This window comes from Mixophyes fleayi, chromosome 10 (assembly GCF_038048845.1).
Source record: "Mixophyes fleayi isolate aMixFle1 chromosome 10, aMixFle1.hap1, whole genome shotgun sequence".
In the NCBI taxonomy this organism is placed as follows: Eukaryota; Metazoa; Chordata; class Amphibia; order Anura; family Limnodynastidae; genus Mixophyes; species Mixophyes fleayi.
This window is the reverse complement of record NC_134411.1, coordinates 25,373,391-25,388,669: the sequence shown is the minus strand read 5'-3', so window position 1 is coordinate 25,388,669 and position 15,279 is coordinate 25,373,391. Positions and strand designations below refer to the sequence as shown.

At 41.1% G+C, this 15,279-nt stretch overlaps 1 protein-coding gene across 1 annotated transcript in view; it reads right to left on the bottom strand.

Annotated features, from left to right (window-relative positions):
• The window catches only part of SPI1 (Spi-1 proto-oncogene), a 55,284-nt gene extending 40,691 nt beyond the window's left edge, over nt 1-14,593 (bottom strand). The window contains exon 1 of the mRNA XM_075188154.1: nt 14,437-14,593. Coding sequence (XP_075044255.1) covers nt 14,437-14,469 — 33 coding nt within the window. The 5' untranslated portion in view covers nt 14,470-14,593. The remainder of the gene's footprint in view (nt 1-14,436) is intronic.
• Nucleotides 14,594-15,279: the final 686 nt, after the last annotated feature.

Genomic DNA, 15,279 nt, shown 5'->3' with positions numbered 1-15,279 from the left:
TAAACACATAAAAGAGTGCAAAAATAACAATTACCGTGATATAATGCAAAAAAACAGTGCTGTTACCTAGAACATATCACTGAAAATATACAATAAACAGACTGGGAGAGCAGCCTGTTTAACATATTTGAATGAACATATTGGGAAAGTTTAATGGTGCCCTTTCATACTGGATCTTCTGGAATATAATATAGAACAAATTGTGCTGCTTTTGAAGTACAATTCACAGTATCTACAGTAAACTTAGTGACATAATGGCAGATTTATATTTGAGATAGGGCATGTCTTCGATTAACTTTAAATTTCAGTGTACAAATAAGCTATCAAGTATTTGTGTGCTACATGAAAATACTGACAGTATGTCCCTTATGTGCAAAATAGTAAACCCATTTGCACCCCTTACATTGTAACATGGATTTGTCCAGAAAACTTGAGTAAGAAAACTTACTCAACTTTTTGCTTAACTTTCCTTAATGAATCAGGCCCATAGTGCATACTTACTGCTACTGACAATACAACGATTATTCTGGTTGAGCCCAAGATGTGCCAGTGAATCACCCGCCTTAAGGTGGCTGACCTTACGGCGGGTGATTCACTGGCACTGTGATAATGAGCGCTTGCACTTCCAACTTTAAAAATGTTTTTTTTTTTCCGAAAATTAAACAACTAAAAACTTGCATTTACAAAATAGTTGATACAAATATTCTGCTGAATTGGAGTTTATGTGCTGTATTTATCTTCCATCTGACTTCCTGGTTCTGATCGCAGCTATTCCTGATGCTCCTCTTGGATTCTCCCTTTGGCTCTTCATCCTCGCTCCGGTATTTGACCTCTGCCTGCCTGACTATTCTTTAGGAAACTCCTTGTGTACCTCATTGACCGCAAGGCTAGACCTCGGCATTCCTGACCATCCGATTATCTTTACCTATCGTGCTGATTACCCTCCTGGAGAACCGCGACCTGCGCATCTCTTTCAGCTAAATCCAAACCTCCTTGCGGGGGTCTCTGGTAAAGACCAGAGGCGCGTTAGATTCCAGGAAGTCAGACCGAAGATAAACGCAGCATATAAACGCCTGGAGCTAGGAGACCTAATACTCTGGCACCCTATTGGAGACCGAGTCTTCCTTAAATAGAGGCAAGAAAATAGGGAACACTGGCGATGGTGACGTCAGCTAACGCCGCTGGCTTTCAGGATAGCGCCGACGCGCATGCGCAGGAGCCACCGGACGGCTGCACCTGATGCGTCTGGTTGGGTACCCAATACCTATTTTTTTTATTAAAATATATTATTATTGAAATACCAGTCAGCTAATTTGCTATTGTATTATTTGAAAAAATACCCTTGTGCCTCTTTCTTTATTTGGAGTACTCATTGTTTCCAGAATATCTTTGTAATTGAGAGCACCATACGCTGTAATACTAATCAGATCCAATAAATCTGACTTATCTTTGAGATTTGCATATACTAAAGATAGGCAGAGTTACAATAACTCGCTGCACTTTCTAAAAACATTTTTATTGTTTGTGAATGATAGGAACATAGTTAAAGTTTCCAATGAGCTCTAATGTGTAACAAATGCTCTGTCTGACAGCCGGTGGCAGCAAAATGCAAGACCAAATAAGTTTTAAGGTTATATAATGACTAAAATAAAAAATGAAAACATGGTGTAATTTCTGCTTTTCTGTACAGATGTATAAAAAATACACAAGCAAAGTTAAGGAAGTACTGTCAATTTGTTTTGAAATGTTACTTAAAATACATAGAAATGATATCATTGCCTAAACTCCACTTGCACAGAGTTTGTGTTAGCGGGTGGTGTTTACAGTATATAAATAGTTAGCTGCAGCATCAACCAATAAAATAAAGTTAATTCATCAACTTTAGTTATAATTAGAGATTCGGGCAGCACAGTGGCCTAGTGGTTAGCACATCTGCCTCACAGCACTGGGGTCATGAGTTCGATTCCCAACCATGGCCTTATCTGTGTGGAGTTTGTATGTTCTCCCTGTGTTTGCGTGGGTTTCCTCCGGGTGCTCCGGTTTCCTCCCACACTCCAAAAACATACTGGTAGGTTAATTGGCTGAAATCAAAAATTGACCCTAGTCTCTCCCTCTCTGTCTGTGTGTGAGTGTGTGTCTATAGTAGGGAATTTAGACTGTAAGCTCCAATGGGGCAGGGACTGATGTGAATGAGTTCTCTGTACAGCGCTGCGGAATTAGTGGCGCTATATAAATAAATGATGATGATGATGCTCAGGCTCTGGTCCCTCGAGAACCGAACACACCCGAACTTAGGGGATCGGTACTTTTGTGCGCCCTCGGAATCGAAAAAGAGGCAAAACGTCATTGTTACGTCGTCGGATCTTGGATCTTGCGAGTTTTGGATTCCTTATGTAGAATCCAGTATCACGGGGGGTGCGACGGAGGCTGGACCCCCATTTTTCTTTTCTGCCACTGCTGTGTGCTAATGTGTCCTAGATGTGCTAGGAACTGCCGTGTGTTTGTGTCATTGCTCTGTCGCTTACCATCCAGCCAGGTCGCTGCAGTATTTGTCCGAAACTGTATGAAAATAATATTGTGACCTGTGAGGTGGTCAAAATTGACTGCAAATGACTTGAAATTAGTGTTATTGAGGTTAATAATAATGTAGGAACAAAAAAAGAGCAAAAATATGTGGTTTTAGCATATTTTAGGATTTTTCCTAAAAATCCAAAACCAAAACACAGAAGGGCGGTTTTGCCAAAACCAAAACCAAAGCATGAAGCTAATCCAGATCCAAAACCAAAACCAGTTCACGGGGGTCAGTGAGCATCTCTAGTTATAATGTAGCCTTAAACCAACCATAACTTGAAAACATTCCACCAACTTGTTTTTGATCCGCACCAGAGACCAAGTGCAACAATGTATCAATCCATAATCAGAACGTCACATTCAGAGATACCCTCTGCTGTATGTACCACTGTATACACTATAACATGTCAGAGGTCAATACATTGTAATACTTGTTTAATTAACTATGTTTGTGTTAATTACATGGTAATACACATATATGGGGGAGTTATTAAAACTCTTGCTGCTGTCTTGATAAGTATAACCTTTAATTACCACTTATTGCAACAATAAACATAAACTTTTCTTTACTGTGATTTATGACTACTCTGAGTGATAAGAGTGTGTTATTTCTCTGAAAGCCCCCCGTTCTGCTCAACAGCATGCCCAGGGGCTCAACGCAGGCCGGGGACTGGAAACTATGTTTGAGCGCCATTGATATTAAAAATAAATAAGTATTAGGGGATTTTTGTTTGTTTTTTTTAAAAAAAAATATAATTGTAGATATAATATATAAATGATATATGTTGCATTATATCTAACTTTTCCTCCTCACCCAGAACATAAAAGGCAATAGCCCTATTAATTTCAAATAAATCTAGACTGACAACAATAGGGCCTGAGTCATTAAGGCGCGTATCTGGCTCTAGTTCGCAAAAATCACGCAGCGCCTGCTCAGAACCGGGTGATACGCAACAGAGCGCAGCCACGCCCAAGTCAGCTTTGAGTGCAAACGATACTTACTGCAGTCCACAATTTCGTGGAGGGAGCACGGTGGAGAATGGGCAGATTCACGTAGGCAATATACAGTGAGGGCGTTCCTGTGCAGCCAGGTCCAAGTCAGACTCGGGCGCACACAGAAGTACTTTGGTTTTCTGCCGTATCTCTTGCACAAACTAGGGATCTAGTCTAAGTCCGGAATACTAGTAGTGACGGCTGAGTATGCATGCTATAACATGTGTTTGCAATCGGGAGCAACTGTAAAAATGTCTGTTATGTACAGTAGAAATGCTTTTCTAGGAAAAATATCAAAACAAAACATTTTCTATAATCATAAATGACTATAGTATTGACATTGATTGAATATATATTTTTTTCTCCGCGTTCTTTTGAGGTTTTATATTGCACATAGGTGTTGTACGTGTCCTGCAGTGTCTGGTCTAGTAAAGCAGAGTAAACCTATTCCCATAGTCATTACCGCACCAATCTTGAGATCCGTTGCTTGTTGACCTCCGGAGTAGGCAGAGCCGATTTACGCGCGGTTTCACAATGCGCTCAGTATGCATGACTGACTCATAATGTATTTAATTAATAAATAATTGTTTTCAGCTCTGTCCGTCTGTTAATGCCATGCTAGGTACTAGGATTAATGGGACACCTTGTATGCCTCAAAACATACAAATGTACAATTGTGACACATATAAAAAAGACTGTAATGTAAAATGTTCCAGAAGGTCGGCACGGTGGCTCAGTGGTTAGCACTTCTGCCTCACAGTACTGGGGTCATGAGTTTGATTTCCAGCCATGACCTTATCTGTGTGGAGTTTATATGTTCTCCCCGTGTTTGCGTGGGTTTCCTTCAGGTGCTCCAGTTTCCTCCCACAATCTAAAAACATACTAGTAGGTTAATTGGCTGCTATTAAATTGACCCTAGTCTGTCTGTGTGTGTTAAGGAATTTAGACTGTAAGCTCCAATGGAGCAGGGACTGATGTGAGTTCTCTGTACAGCGCTGCAGAATTAGTGGCGCTACATAAATAGCTGATGATGAAGGGCGTCTACATGTTTGCAAGGTGGCTGGAATGTCCTGAGATAACAATTGTTTTAGCTTTTTGTCTTTTGATAAATTGGCCCCTTAATCTGGATTCTTCAGTAAATGTAAAAAAAAGGGACAAACCCTTCTCTCTAGATAACCCCTTCTACGTGGTGATTGAGTGGGGGTACACCATTATTTTATTGCAGCTGTTGGCCACAGGGGGCAGTGTTGAGCGTGGTAGCTGAGAGTGGACGAGTAATTCAAGTGTGCTCCAGCTAGAGGTCTACGGTGAATGCGGCACATGACTGAACAGCAGCAACAGCCAATCATGTTTCACATCTGTTAAATACCTCCAGTCCTATCGGACTGAAATGCTATGACAGGATTGGTCCTCTGTGCTGAAGAGCCCAGCGCTCGCCCTCCAATGAATCACTTTGAAATCAAATACAGAACCTCATTTAATGTCCAGGTGCAAGGGGTGCAAATGATATTTTATTTGCTTTGTGGGAAAATCATTGGCCGCTTTTGCATGTAGCACTCAGATGGGGTGATTGAATTCCGGAACATCCATAGAGATACTTCGTGCCAATGTTCTGGCTGGAATCTCCGCTCATTTTTCCATGAGTGGAGATTCCTACCGTAATTGTCAAGCTATGAGTCCAGCATGTTGTTCGTGCGCCATATCTCCAGTGGCGGATCCAGGGGGGGAGAGTGTCCGGGCATCACACTCTCCCTGCTTGTCTCTGCCAAATGAACCTGCACACAGTGTGCAGCTTTAACTGTCAAAAAGCCCCCCCCCCTCCTGTAAAATCAAATTCTAGATCCGCACCTGCATATCTCTGACAATTGAATCCTCCCCCCAACACCACAAATACTGGACTCTTTATGTTTACACTGCAATTTAGAACTGAGCTAGGATGTGAGCTTCCCAACTTTTAATTTGTTATCCAACCTTCTGCGCAACATGGTTTTGCAAAGGTAAAATAATTGCGTCTTCTGGACAGTTTTACTCCTAAATCGAAATAAGGCCCAAAGTGCATAAGCCTCCTCCCCCCCCCCCCTTTGAAAATCATGGTCATCAGTGTTCTATGTCTGCGTCTTATCTTGTTGACATAATTTCTTTGACTGTCTGTAGAATTTTGTGGTTGTTTTGTTTCTCGGTTGGGTGATATTCACGTAAGCCTTCATGCTCTTCCATCGTGTTTAGATGCCTATTACACAGTACTGTCCCGCTCAGAGGTTTAGGATGCTGCTGTCGTTCTGGAATACTTCCTTATTTTTGTGGCCACAAGTTCTCATTTTCCTATTCTCACCTTTAGTGGCGTCAGAAGAAGGAACACAGGTAACGCCTCAGCCTTTCACACAACTTCCCCTATGATACAGAACAAGAATGGTTATAGGAACGACTACCTGTCATGTGGAACCAGATGTTTCTCCAGGACTTAACCCTTCTCAGGACATGCAGACTTGTGCAGTGCTGTGGACTACATAGAGGTGCATGCAGCACTGCGGTGAGCATTGTTGTTGCATGTCTCTCCTGACTGAAAGTAGCTATTATCATCATCATCATCTATTTATTTATATAGCGCCACTAATTCCGCAGTGCTGTACAGAGAACTCATTCACATCAGTCCCTGCCCCTTTGGACCTTACAGTCTAAATTCCCTAATATACACACACACACAGACTAAGGGCAATTTAATAGCAGCCAATTAACCTACCAGTATGTTTTTGGAGTGTGGGAGGAAACCGGAGCACCCGGAGGAAACCCAGGCAAACATACAAACTCCACACAGATAAGGCCATGGTCGGGAATCGAACTCATAACCCCAGTGCTCTGAGGCAGAAGTGCTAACCACTATTATGCTGCTACTAGCAGTGTCCTGCTGCATTAAGGGACTTGCTCTCTGCAATCAGAACGGGGGGAGGGGGCAATTCACACTCACCCGCGGGGCTGTACATTGGAAGGTTGACAGGGACATAACACACAATCATAGTAACACTTAGTGGAGGGCCGACGATACATGTCCCTCCACTCTGGAGGCCTTCGTGCTGCTTTTTTTAATGCAGTGTGGGGGGTCAGCGCATGCCCACTTAAGCACCGCTTGGGCGGAAAGCCCAAATAGGGCTCCGCTGCTCATGTGCCGGTCTCCGTCCATACTCAGAAGAGCAAATCTGGGGCCCGGTATGATCCAGCATCCCTCACCACATGGGCTGCCCCAACAGTATATACACCATTTAAGGGAAGTGCAGCCTTGTGGAGGAATTGCGTTTCCTCAGTTGGACTTCTCAGCGAAACCTTACAAAGCTGGGGTACCAGGAGCGGTGGTAAAATTACTAGCACAGGGGTTTAGGGGTTAAATAAATATATTTACTTTTTATGTTCTCTGGTCCTTTAATTTAGGATGCATTTTTACAACATAAGCACACAATAATTTATTATGTGGACTTATTATGTTAGTGATTTTGTTGCCTTGGAGAACAATAAAGTCACATGCTTTTCTTGTGTGAAAAAGGGCGTAAAGCCCAGATAGGCTTGTGGCCCACTAGGGGCCTGATTCATTAAGGATCTTAACTTAAGAAACTTCATATTTAAGTCTCCTGGACAAAACCATGTCACAAAGTTAAATACTGTCTATTTTGTCATGTAGCACACAAATATCAACTTTAGATTTCAGTGTACAAATAAGCTATCAAGTATTTGTGTGCTACATGAAAAAACAGTCAGTATTTAACTTATGTGCAAAACAGAAAACTAATTTGCACCCCTTGCATTGTAACATGGTTTTGTCCAGGAGACTGAAATAAGAAGTTTCTTAAGTTAAGATCCTTAATGAATCAGGCCCTAGGTTATCTTCTAATAACTTAAATCATTAGGCCGAACGTGAGGAACTCAAGGATGAGCCTTCAGTAATGGGATGCATGTTTTACAGATAATTATTATTATTATTATTATTGTTATGTGATAATGTGCGTCTTATTGTAAATGATATGAATATGAAAAGCCGCAGAAGAGGTAAATGACCACATAAAAGCCTAAAGCCGAGTGGGCTTTTATATAGGTCACAGAAATCCAAGGGGACTTGTAATACAGTATCTGTAATCATTGAAGGCATACCTTTATGTATACGGCCAGATGAGGAAGTCTCCACAAAGTCTATCCAGACTGTACAGATTTTACTAACTTTATTTATGAGGCGCCACAAAGGGTCCGCAGCGCCGTACATAGATCATGGGAAGACAGGGTAACGATACATGGCACACAGGGTAGTACAGAAGTAAAGTGCAGTAAAATATACTCATGTACTCTCACTGCTGCCACCACAGGCCTGTTGGGTCGTAGAACTGCTATTATTTTTTTTACCAAAGGCAGTAATGGAAGGCTGTCAGCCAATAATGTCAGTCCATAAGGCCCCAGAGAATGTAATCTTCATTTTACACTTGCCATTAGAGAATGAGGCCTGTTTATTACACTAGCCACCAAAGAATGTGGTATACTTTGTCTACTGACCTGTAAAGAATGGGGTTTGTATTGTTCACTAAACAGCAGAGATGAGGCTCGATGATGTGTCCTTGCCAGCAGTGTTTGTGCTCGGTATGGTACACTAGCCTGAAAATAGGACCTGTATTGTCCACTAGCCCCTAGAGAATATGATTTGTGCTGTACATTAGCCACCAGATAATGTAATGTGGTCTGCACAAATGACAAGAAAATGAGGTTTACAGTTTACACAAGCCATCAGAGAATAGGGTCTGTTTTGGGTTCAGGTTTTCCACTGATTACCAAAGAATGGGGTCTGTTTTGTCCACTAGCCACCAACAAATGGGATCGGTATTGGAGATGACGCTCTGTGTTGTGTCCTAGCCAGCAGAGATTGCGATCAATATTGTCCACAACACCAGAAAATAGCACAAGTAATGCAATCAACTCTGCAGAGAATGAGGTCTGCATTTAACACTAGAGAATGGTGACTGAAATATATACATGTATACATACCTTGATAAAAGCACAAACAGTTTCCCAAAACATTATATTAAATAAAAAAACTTGTTGAAATCATAACTGTGTGCTGGTTCTTTATTTATCTACGTTGCTATGTACAGTCATGGCCAAACGTTTTTGGAATGACACAAATATTATTTTTCACAAAGTCTGTTGCTTCAGTTTTTTATGATGGCAATTTAGATATACTCCAGAATGTCATGAAGAGTGATCAGATGAATTGCAATTAATTTCAAAGTCCCTTTTTGCCATGACAATGAACTTTATCCCACAAACAACATTTCCACTGGAGGGTGGTGCTTAAAATCATGTTCTTCCTCTGTTAACCATGGTTATCTGCAAGGAAACATGTGCAGTCATCATTGCTTTGCACAAAAAGGGCTTCACAGGATATTGCTGCTAGTAAGGTTGCACCTAAATCAGCCATTTATCGGATCATCAAGAACTTTAAGGAGACAAGTTCGATAGTTGTGAAGAAGGCTTCAGGGCACCTAAGAACATCCAGCAAGCTCCAGGATCGCCTCCTAAAGTGGATTCAGCTGTGGGATCGGGGCACCACCAGTGCAGAGCTTGCTCAGGAATGGCAGCAGGCAGGTGTTAGTGCATCTGCACGCACAGGGAGGCGAAGACGTTTGGAGGATGGCCTGATGTTGATATGATCTCTGATGAATCCCCTTTCAGATTGTTTGGGGCATCTGGAAAAACGCTTGTCCGGAGAAGGAAAGGTGAGCGCTACCATCAGTCCTGTGTCATGCCAACAGAAAATCATCCTGAGACCATTCATTTGTGAGGTTGCTTCTCAGCCAAGGGAGTGGGCTCACTCACAATTTTGCCTAAGAACACAGTCATGAATAAACAATGGTACCGAAACATCCTCAAAGAGCAACTTCTCCCAACCATCCAAGAACAGTTTGGTGACTAACAATGCCTTTTCCAGCATGATGGAACACTTTGCCATAAGGCAAAAGTGATAACTAAGTAGCTCGGGGAACTTGTGGTCAATCCTCAAGAGGTGGGTGGAGAAACAAAAAGCCACAAATTCTGACAAACTCCAAGCATTGATTAGGCAAGAATGGGCGGCCATCAGTCAGTGTGTGGCCCAGAAGTTGATTGACATCTTGCCAGGGAGGATTGCAGAGTTCTTCAAAAAGAATGGTCAACACTGCAAATATTGACTCTTTGCATAAACTTAATGTGATTGTCAATAAAAGCCTTTGACACTTATGAAATGGTTGTCATTTTACTTCAGTATACCATAGCAACATCTGACAAAACGGTCTAAAAACACTGAAGCAGCAAACTTTGTGAAAACCAATACTTGTCTCACTCACCAAACTTTTGGCCATGGCTGTATACTACATACCATAGAATGTGCTTAGATCAAATAATTGGGTCACTGTATTGTTCACCAGCCACCAGAGAATCAGGTTTGTATTGTTCACTAGCCATCAGAGAGTATGGTCTGTATTTTTTACTAGCAACTAAAGAATGCAGTTTGTTTGTATACTGGCCACCGGAAAAATACTGTCTGTATTGACCACTAGTCATAAGTGAATGGGTTCTGTATTGTACACTAACCACCACAAAATGGAATATGCATTTTACGCATGCAGAATGGGCAGCATATTGTCCATTAGCTACCAGAGAAGTTGTCTGTATTGTCCACTAGCTACCAGAAAAGTTGTCTGTATTGTCCACTAGCTACCAGAGAAGTGGTCTGTATTGTCCACTAGCTACTAGAGAAGTTGACTGTATTGTCCACTAGCTACCAGAGAAGTTGTCTGTATTGTCCACTAGCTACCAGAGAAGTGGTCTGTATCATCCACTAGCTACCAGAGACATTGTCTGTATTGTCCACTAGCTACCAGAGAAGTGGTCTGTACTGTCCACTAGCTACCAGAAAAGTTGTCTGTATTGTCCACTAGCTACCAGAGAAGTTGTCGGTATTGTCCACTACCTACCAGAGAAGTGGTTTGTATTGTCCACTAGTGACCAGTCAATTGGATTTGTTTGGTCCACTAGTCACGAGAGGATGGGGTCTATAATGTCCTCAAATCATGGAAAAAAGTGTAAGTATTGTCCACAAGCCACAGAAAACGGGGTCTGTATCATCCAAAAGCCAACAAAGAATTGCTTTTACTATATACTAGCTACCAGAGACTGGGTTTTGTATTGCACATTAGCTATCTGAGATTTGGGGCCTGAGTCATTAAGTCATGCATACTTAGCGCATCATGCATTTGTTTTAAACCGCACTTATATGGGCTATGTATACTCCCGAAGTCAACAAAGAATGAATGTAAAGATACGTGTTGTGTTCACTACAGGTGTAAGTTTACTGTGCTCTACTGGACCAGACACTGCAGGATACTTACAATACGTATGTGGAATATAACATCTCAAAAAGGCGCACATAAAAAAAAAAATTAAACAATTAATGTTACCTTTCAATAATATAGGGCCTGATTCATTAAGGAACTTAGGCAAGAAATTTCTTACTTAAGTCTCCTGGACAAAATCATGTTAGAATGCAGGGGTGCAAATTGGTTTTTTATTTTGCACATAAGTTAAATACTATCTGTTTTTTCATGTAGCACACAAATACTTGATAGCTTATTTGTACACTGACATTTAAAGTTGATATTTGTGTGCTACATGAAAAAACAGTCTGTATTTAACTTATGTGCAAAACAGAAAACTAATTTGCAACCCTTGCATTGTAACATGGTTTTGTCCAGGAGACTTAAGTAACAAATTTCTTGCCTAAGTTTCTTAATGAATCAGGCCCATAGTCATTCATGATTACAAATGTAAAAAAAATGTAAAAAAAAAAATTATATATTTTTTTCCCTTGGAAAAACATTTGCAGGCTGTCCGTAATGTCTACTGAACATAAAATAATTTTTTAAAGTTGCTCCTGATTGCAAACACTTGTTTTCGCATACATACTCAGCACCAGCATTCGGAACTTAAACTAGCTCCCCAGTTGGAGCAAGAGGACCCGTGTACTTCTGCATATGCCTTAGTGTGACTTGGACGTGGCTGCACAGGAATACCCTTACTGTATATTACCTATGTGAATCCGTTCATTCGCCACCCCATTTACTCCCCTAAATCACAGGCTGTAATAAGTGTCGTTTGCGCTGGAAGCTGACTTGGACGTGGCTGCGTTCTGCTGCGTATCATACAGTTCTCAGAATGCGTAGAGTGTTTTTTGCGAACGATACGCACAAAACCCGTCAGATTTGTTTCTTAATGACTCGAGCCCTTGGTATGGATTGTACATCAGCCACCAGGGAATGGGGTCACTGCATTTATACTAGCCTCAAAACATCAGAGCATTGGGCCTGTATTGTCCAATAGCCATCAGAGAAATGGGTCTATATTGTATACTAGCCACCAAAGATTTGTAACTGTATGGCTCAAAGGGGATTGTAAGCAGAGCACAGGGGATTGTATGGAAGATAATTATTTATTCCCCACACTATTGGTCATTTTTACTTAAAAGTTTTTTTTCAGAAATAGATTTTTAATTGATAAACCAAACTATGTTAAAATCATAGTTCATGTTGCCCAATAGTGACATTTATAGGCGATATCAACTTAAACAATTTATCTATTTAAGTAATGACTGCTGTGTGCTAAGCATGGGATTGCACGTGATGTCCTTCTTACAACGCATAGTATGTCATCTAAGTGCTCTGAATTAGAACAGTGGATGGTAAATTCCTCTCTCCAAATGACTATAAGTCTAACTCAGTATCACGTAGATGGAGGAGCACACCAACCACTCTCTATTTATCTGGGAACCCCCCAAAATCTAACTAAGTGCACTGATAGATGGACATCAGCCAGGCGATAGCCAGAAAGACTGTTATTTAATAGAAATTATGTGCATTTTCTAAATGCTGTAGCTTAAACCGATCATCATTACATTGTGGAAAATGCATTTTAGATTAACACCCCCTTTACAGTTAATGGTCCCGAGTCATTAAAGAGAACAAAGCAAAAAAATAGGAGTAACTTTGCACCTGGGCAAAACCATGTTGCATTGGAGGGAAAGGTAAATTTAAAATGTGGGGACAGCTTTATAGTTGGGGTAGGGAATGTCCTAGATCAACTTTAAATTTCAGTGTAAAAATAATTATCAAGTATTTGTGCGCTACATGACAAAAACGCCTGTATTTTCTTTATGTGCAAAATAATAAACAAATTTGCAAATTAGACAAACATGGTTCTGCCCAGGATCAAATTTGCTCCTTTTTTTGCCTTGCTCTCCTTAGTGACTCAGGCCCAATGTGAGCACATGTACTCTCATTGCTATTACACCCATGGATTGGCAAATTTACACACTAATTAATAAAATAATCACTTCAAAATACAACCTAGAAAATTGTACAAACCATAACTCACACAAATACATTATGATTTACACTAAGGGACAGATTGACTCACAACTCTAACTCTGGTGGTACATTTTACATTGCCCCCCTAACCAGCATTTCGATACAATTTAGACGGACACTCTTCACAGTTACACATAACGTGCCTGAGTCCAGTGGCGCACGCAGGGGGGGTTTCTGAGTCTCCAGAATCCCCCCCCCCCCGTGCTAACTCAGTGCCCACCATATCGGCACTGTCCTATACAGCACCACCGCGGACGCTTCTTTGGCAGCGCCGCGGCTGCTGTATAGGACAGCGCTGCCGAAACGGAGCTGCTGTTTTTTGGGGTTTTTTTGACAATCCTGCGTGCGCCCCTGGAGTCAGTAAGGAGAGCAAAGGATAAAAAGGAGTAACTTTGCACCTGGGCAAAACCATGTTGCATTGGAGGGGGAGGTACATTTAAAATGTGGGGAGATATTTAAAGTTGGGGTAGGGCATGTCCTAGATCAACTTTAATTTTCAGTGTAAAAATAAAACTATCAGTATTTGTGTGCTAGATGGGAAAACAGCCAGTATTTATCTTATGTGCAAAATAATAAACTAATTTGCCCCCCTTGCTTTGCAACATGTTTTGTCCAGGAGAAGATTTACACCTTTTTTTTTGCCTTACTTTCCTTAATGACTTAGTACCAGCATGCTTAGTGCATGCCAAATATATCATTAGACATTACAATTCTATTATTTTCAATGCTCATAGCCAGCAATCGTAACCTACAGCATTCAAATTATGAAGTTTAGCAGAGGTGATACTGAGTATTTAATGAATAATGAAAAAAAGCACAAACCTTTAACACAGTGACTGTATATTTGTAAATATTTAAGTATAAAGCCTAAAGTAGTCATAGAAGGGAACAAAGATATTTGAATCTATAAAGAGAGTCAAATTAGAGGTAAGCAAGTTAGCAAAAAGGATAAAGTTACACTCTGACCCCCATATGCTAAGAGCAGGTAGGATCGTCTAATCATAGATTGCAAAGTCTATAGCTACGTACAAATGTTCAGACTTGATGGAAAATTAGAGACATTTGTGGGCTGAATTGAGACATCTACTGCATAGACAGCTCACGCAGCAAGCTGCAGACTGCACACAACTAGAACAGGATATTTTGTCACAAGATGACACACACACACACACACACACACGCACTGAGACACAGGCTGAGCCTTGTAGACATATCCATTAATTATACAAATGTTGCACAGCTTGGGGGAGACGAGTAATCTGTTAATACAAGTTATTGAAGGTAGATTGGAAGTCTCCGAGCCTTGAATTATACGCATTCCAGCAGAGGCTGAGATAGCATGCTGGGAGCTGTAGTTCACCAACCACCAACAAGCCACAAACTGATCAGCCTACAAGGTCTGCTAGTACTTGCGGGATTATAATTGATCATTGATTGTCCTTACCTTATAGGATACAACATTCCAGTGGCAGCTCATCCTGACAGCCTGGTCAGGGACTTCCAGGTACCAAATCCAACCAACCCCTTAGCAAAAAGCAATGGGCCCAGTCCAGCTCTCCTGCTGCATGTTGGGGATACACGGATAAATTCTTCTTTTGATTTAAAGGGGGAAGTGTGCTGACTTCCTATATAGAACTACAGAACACAACTTCTCCATTGCTACGAGTTCTACCAACCTGTCCTAAGACAAAGGGAACTTATCACAACCTTCATGCAAAGTTCCTGTGATAATGTAATAGTGTATAACAGCGGCTGTAATAGTGTCATACTAGTGATAATGGGCATCGTGCTAACTGAGCACAGGCTCCATCAATTGTCCCTGGGGTATTGTATAACTGGCTGCTGGGCACAAAGTCTGTGCAAATCCCCTATGATAGTGTGATACGAGTGATAGTGTGGAAAGGCCCCTCAAGCTCAATAGACATTCCCAGTGATAGTATCATAGTGATCTCGTCATAGTGACAGACAATCTGCATTAATGGGGTCACGTGGAGTCTGATGTAAGTCAGAATTGTAAGAGCAAAATGCGCCTTTCCTTACAGTTGAAAGGACTGCGTCTCAGTGTGCGAACAGACCGTGATATATCTCCATGTTGCTCCTTTCTACGCTTAGGGGTATATTTATTGAACTGCGGATTTGAAAAGTGGAGATGTTGCCTATAGCAACCAATCAGATTCTAGTTATCATTTATTTAGTACATTCTACAAAATGACGGCTAGAATCTGATTGGTTGCTATAGGCAACATCTCCACTTTTTCAAACCCACAGTTTAGTAAATATACCCCAT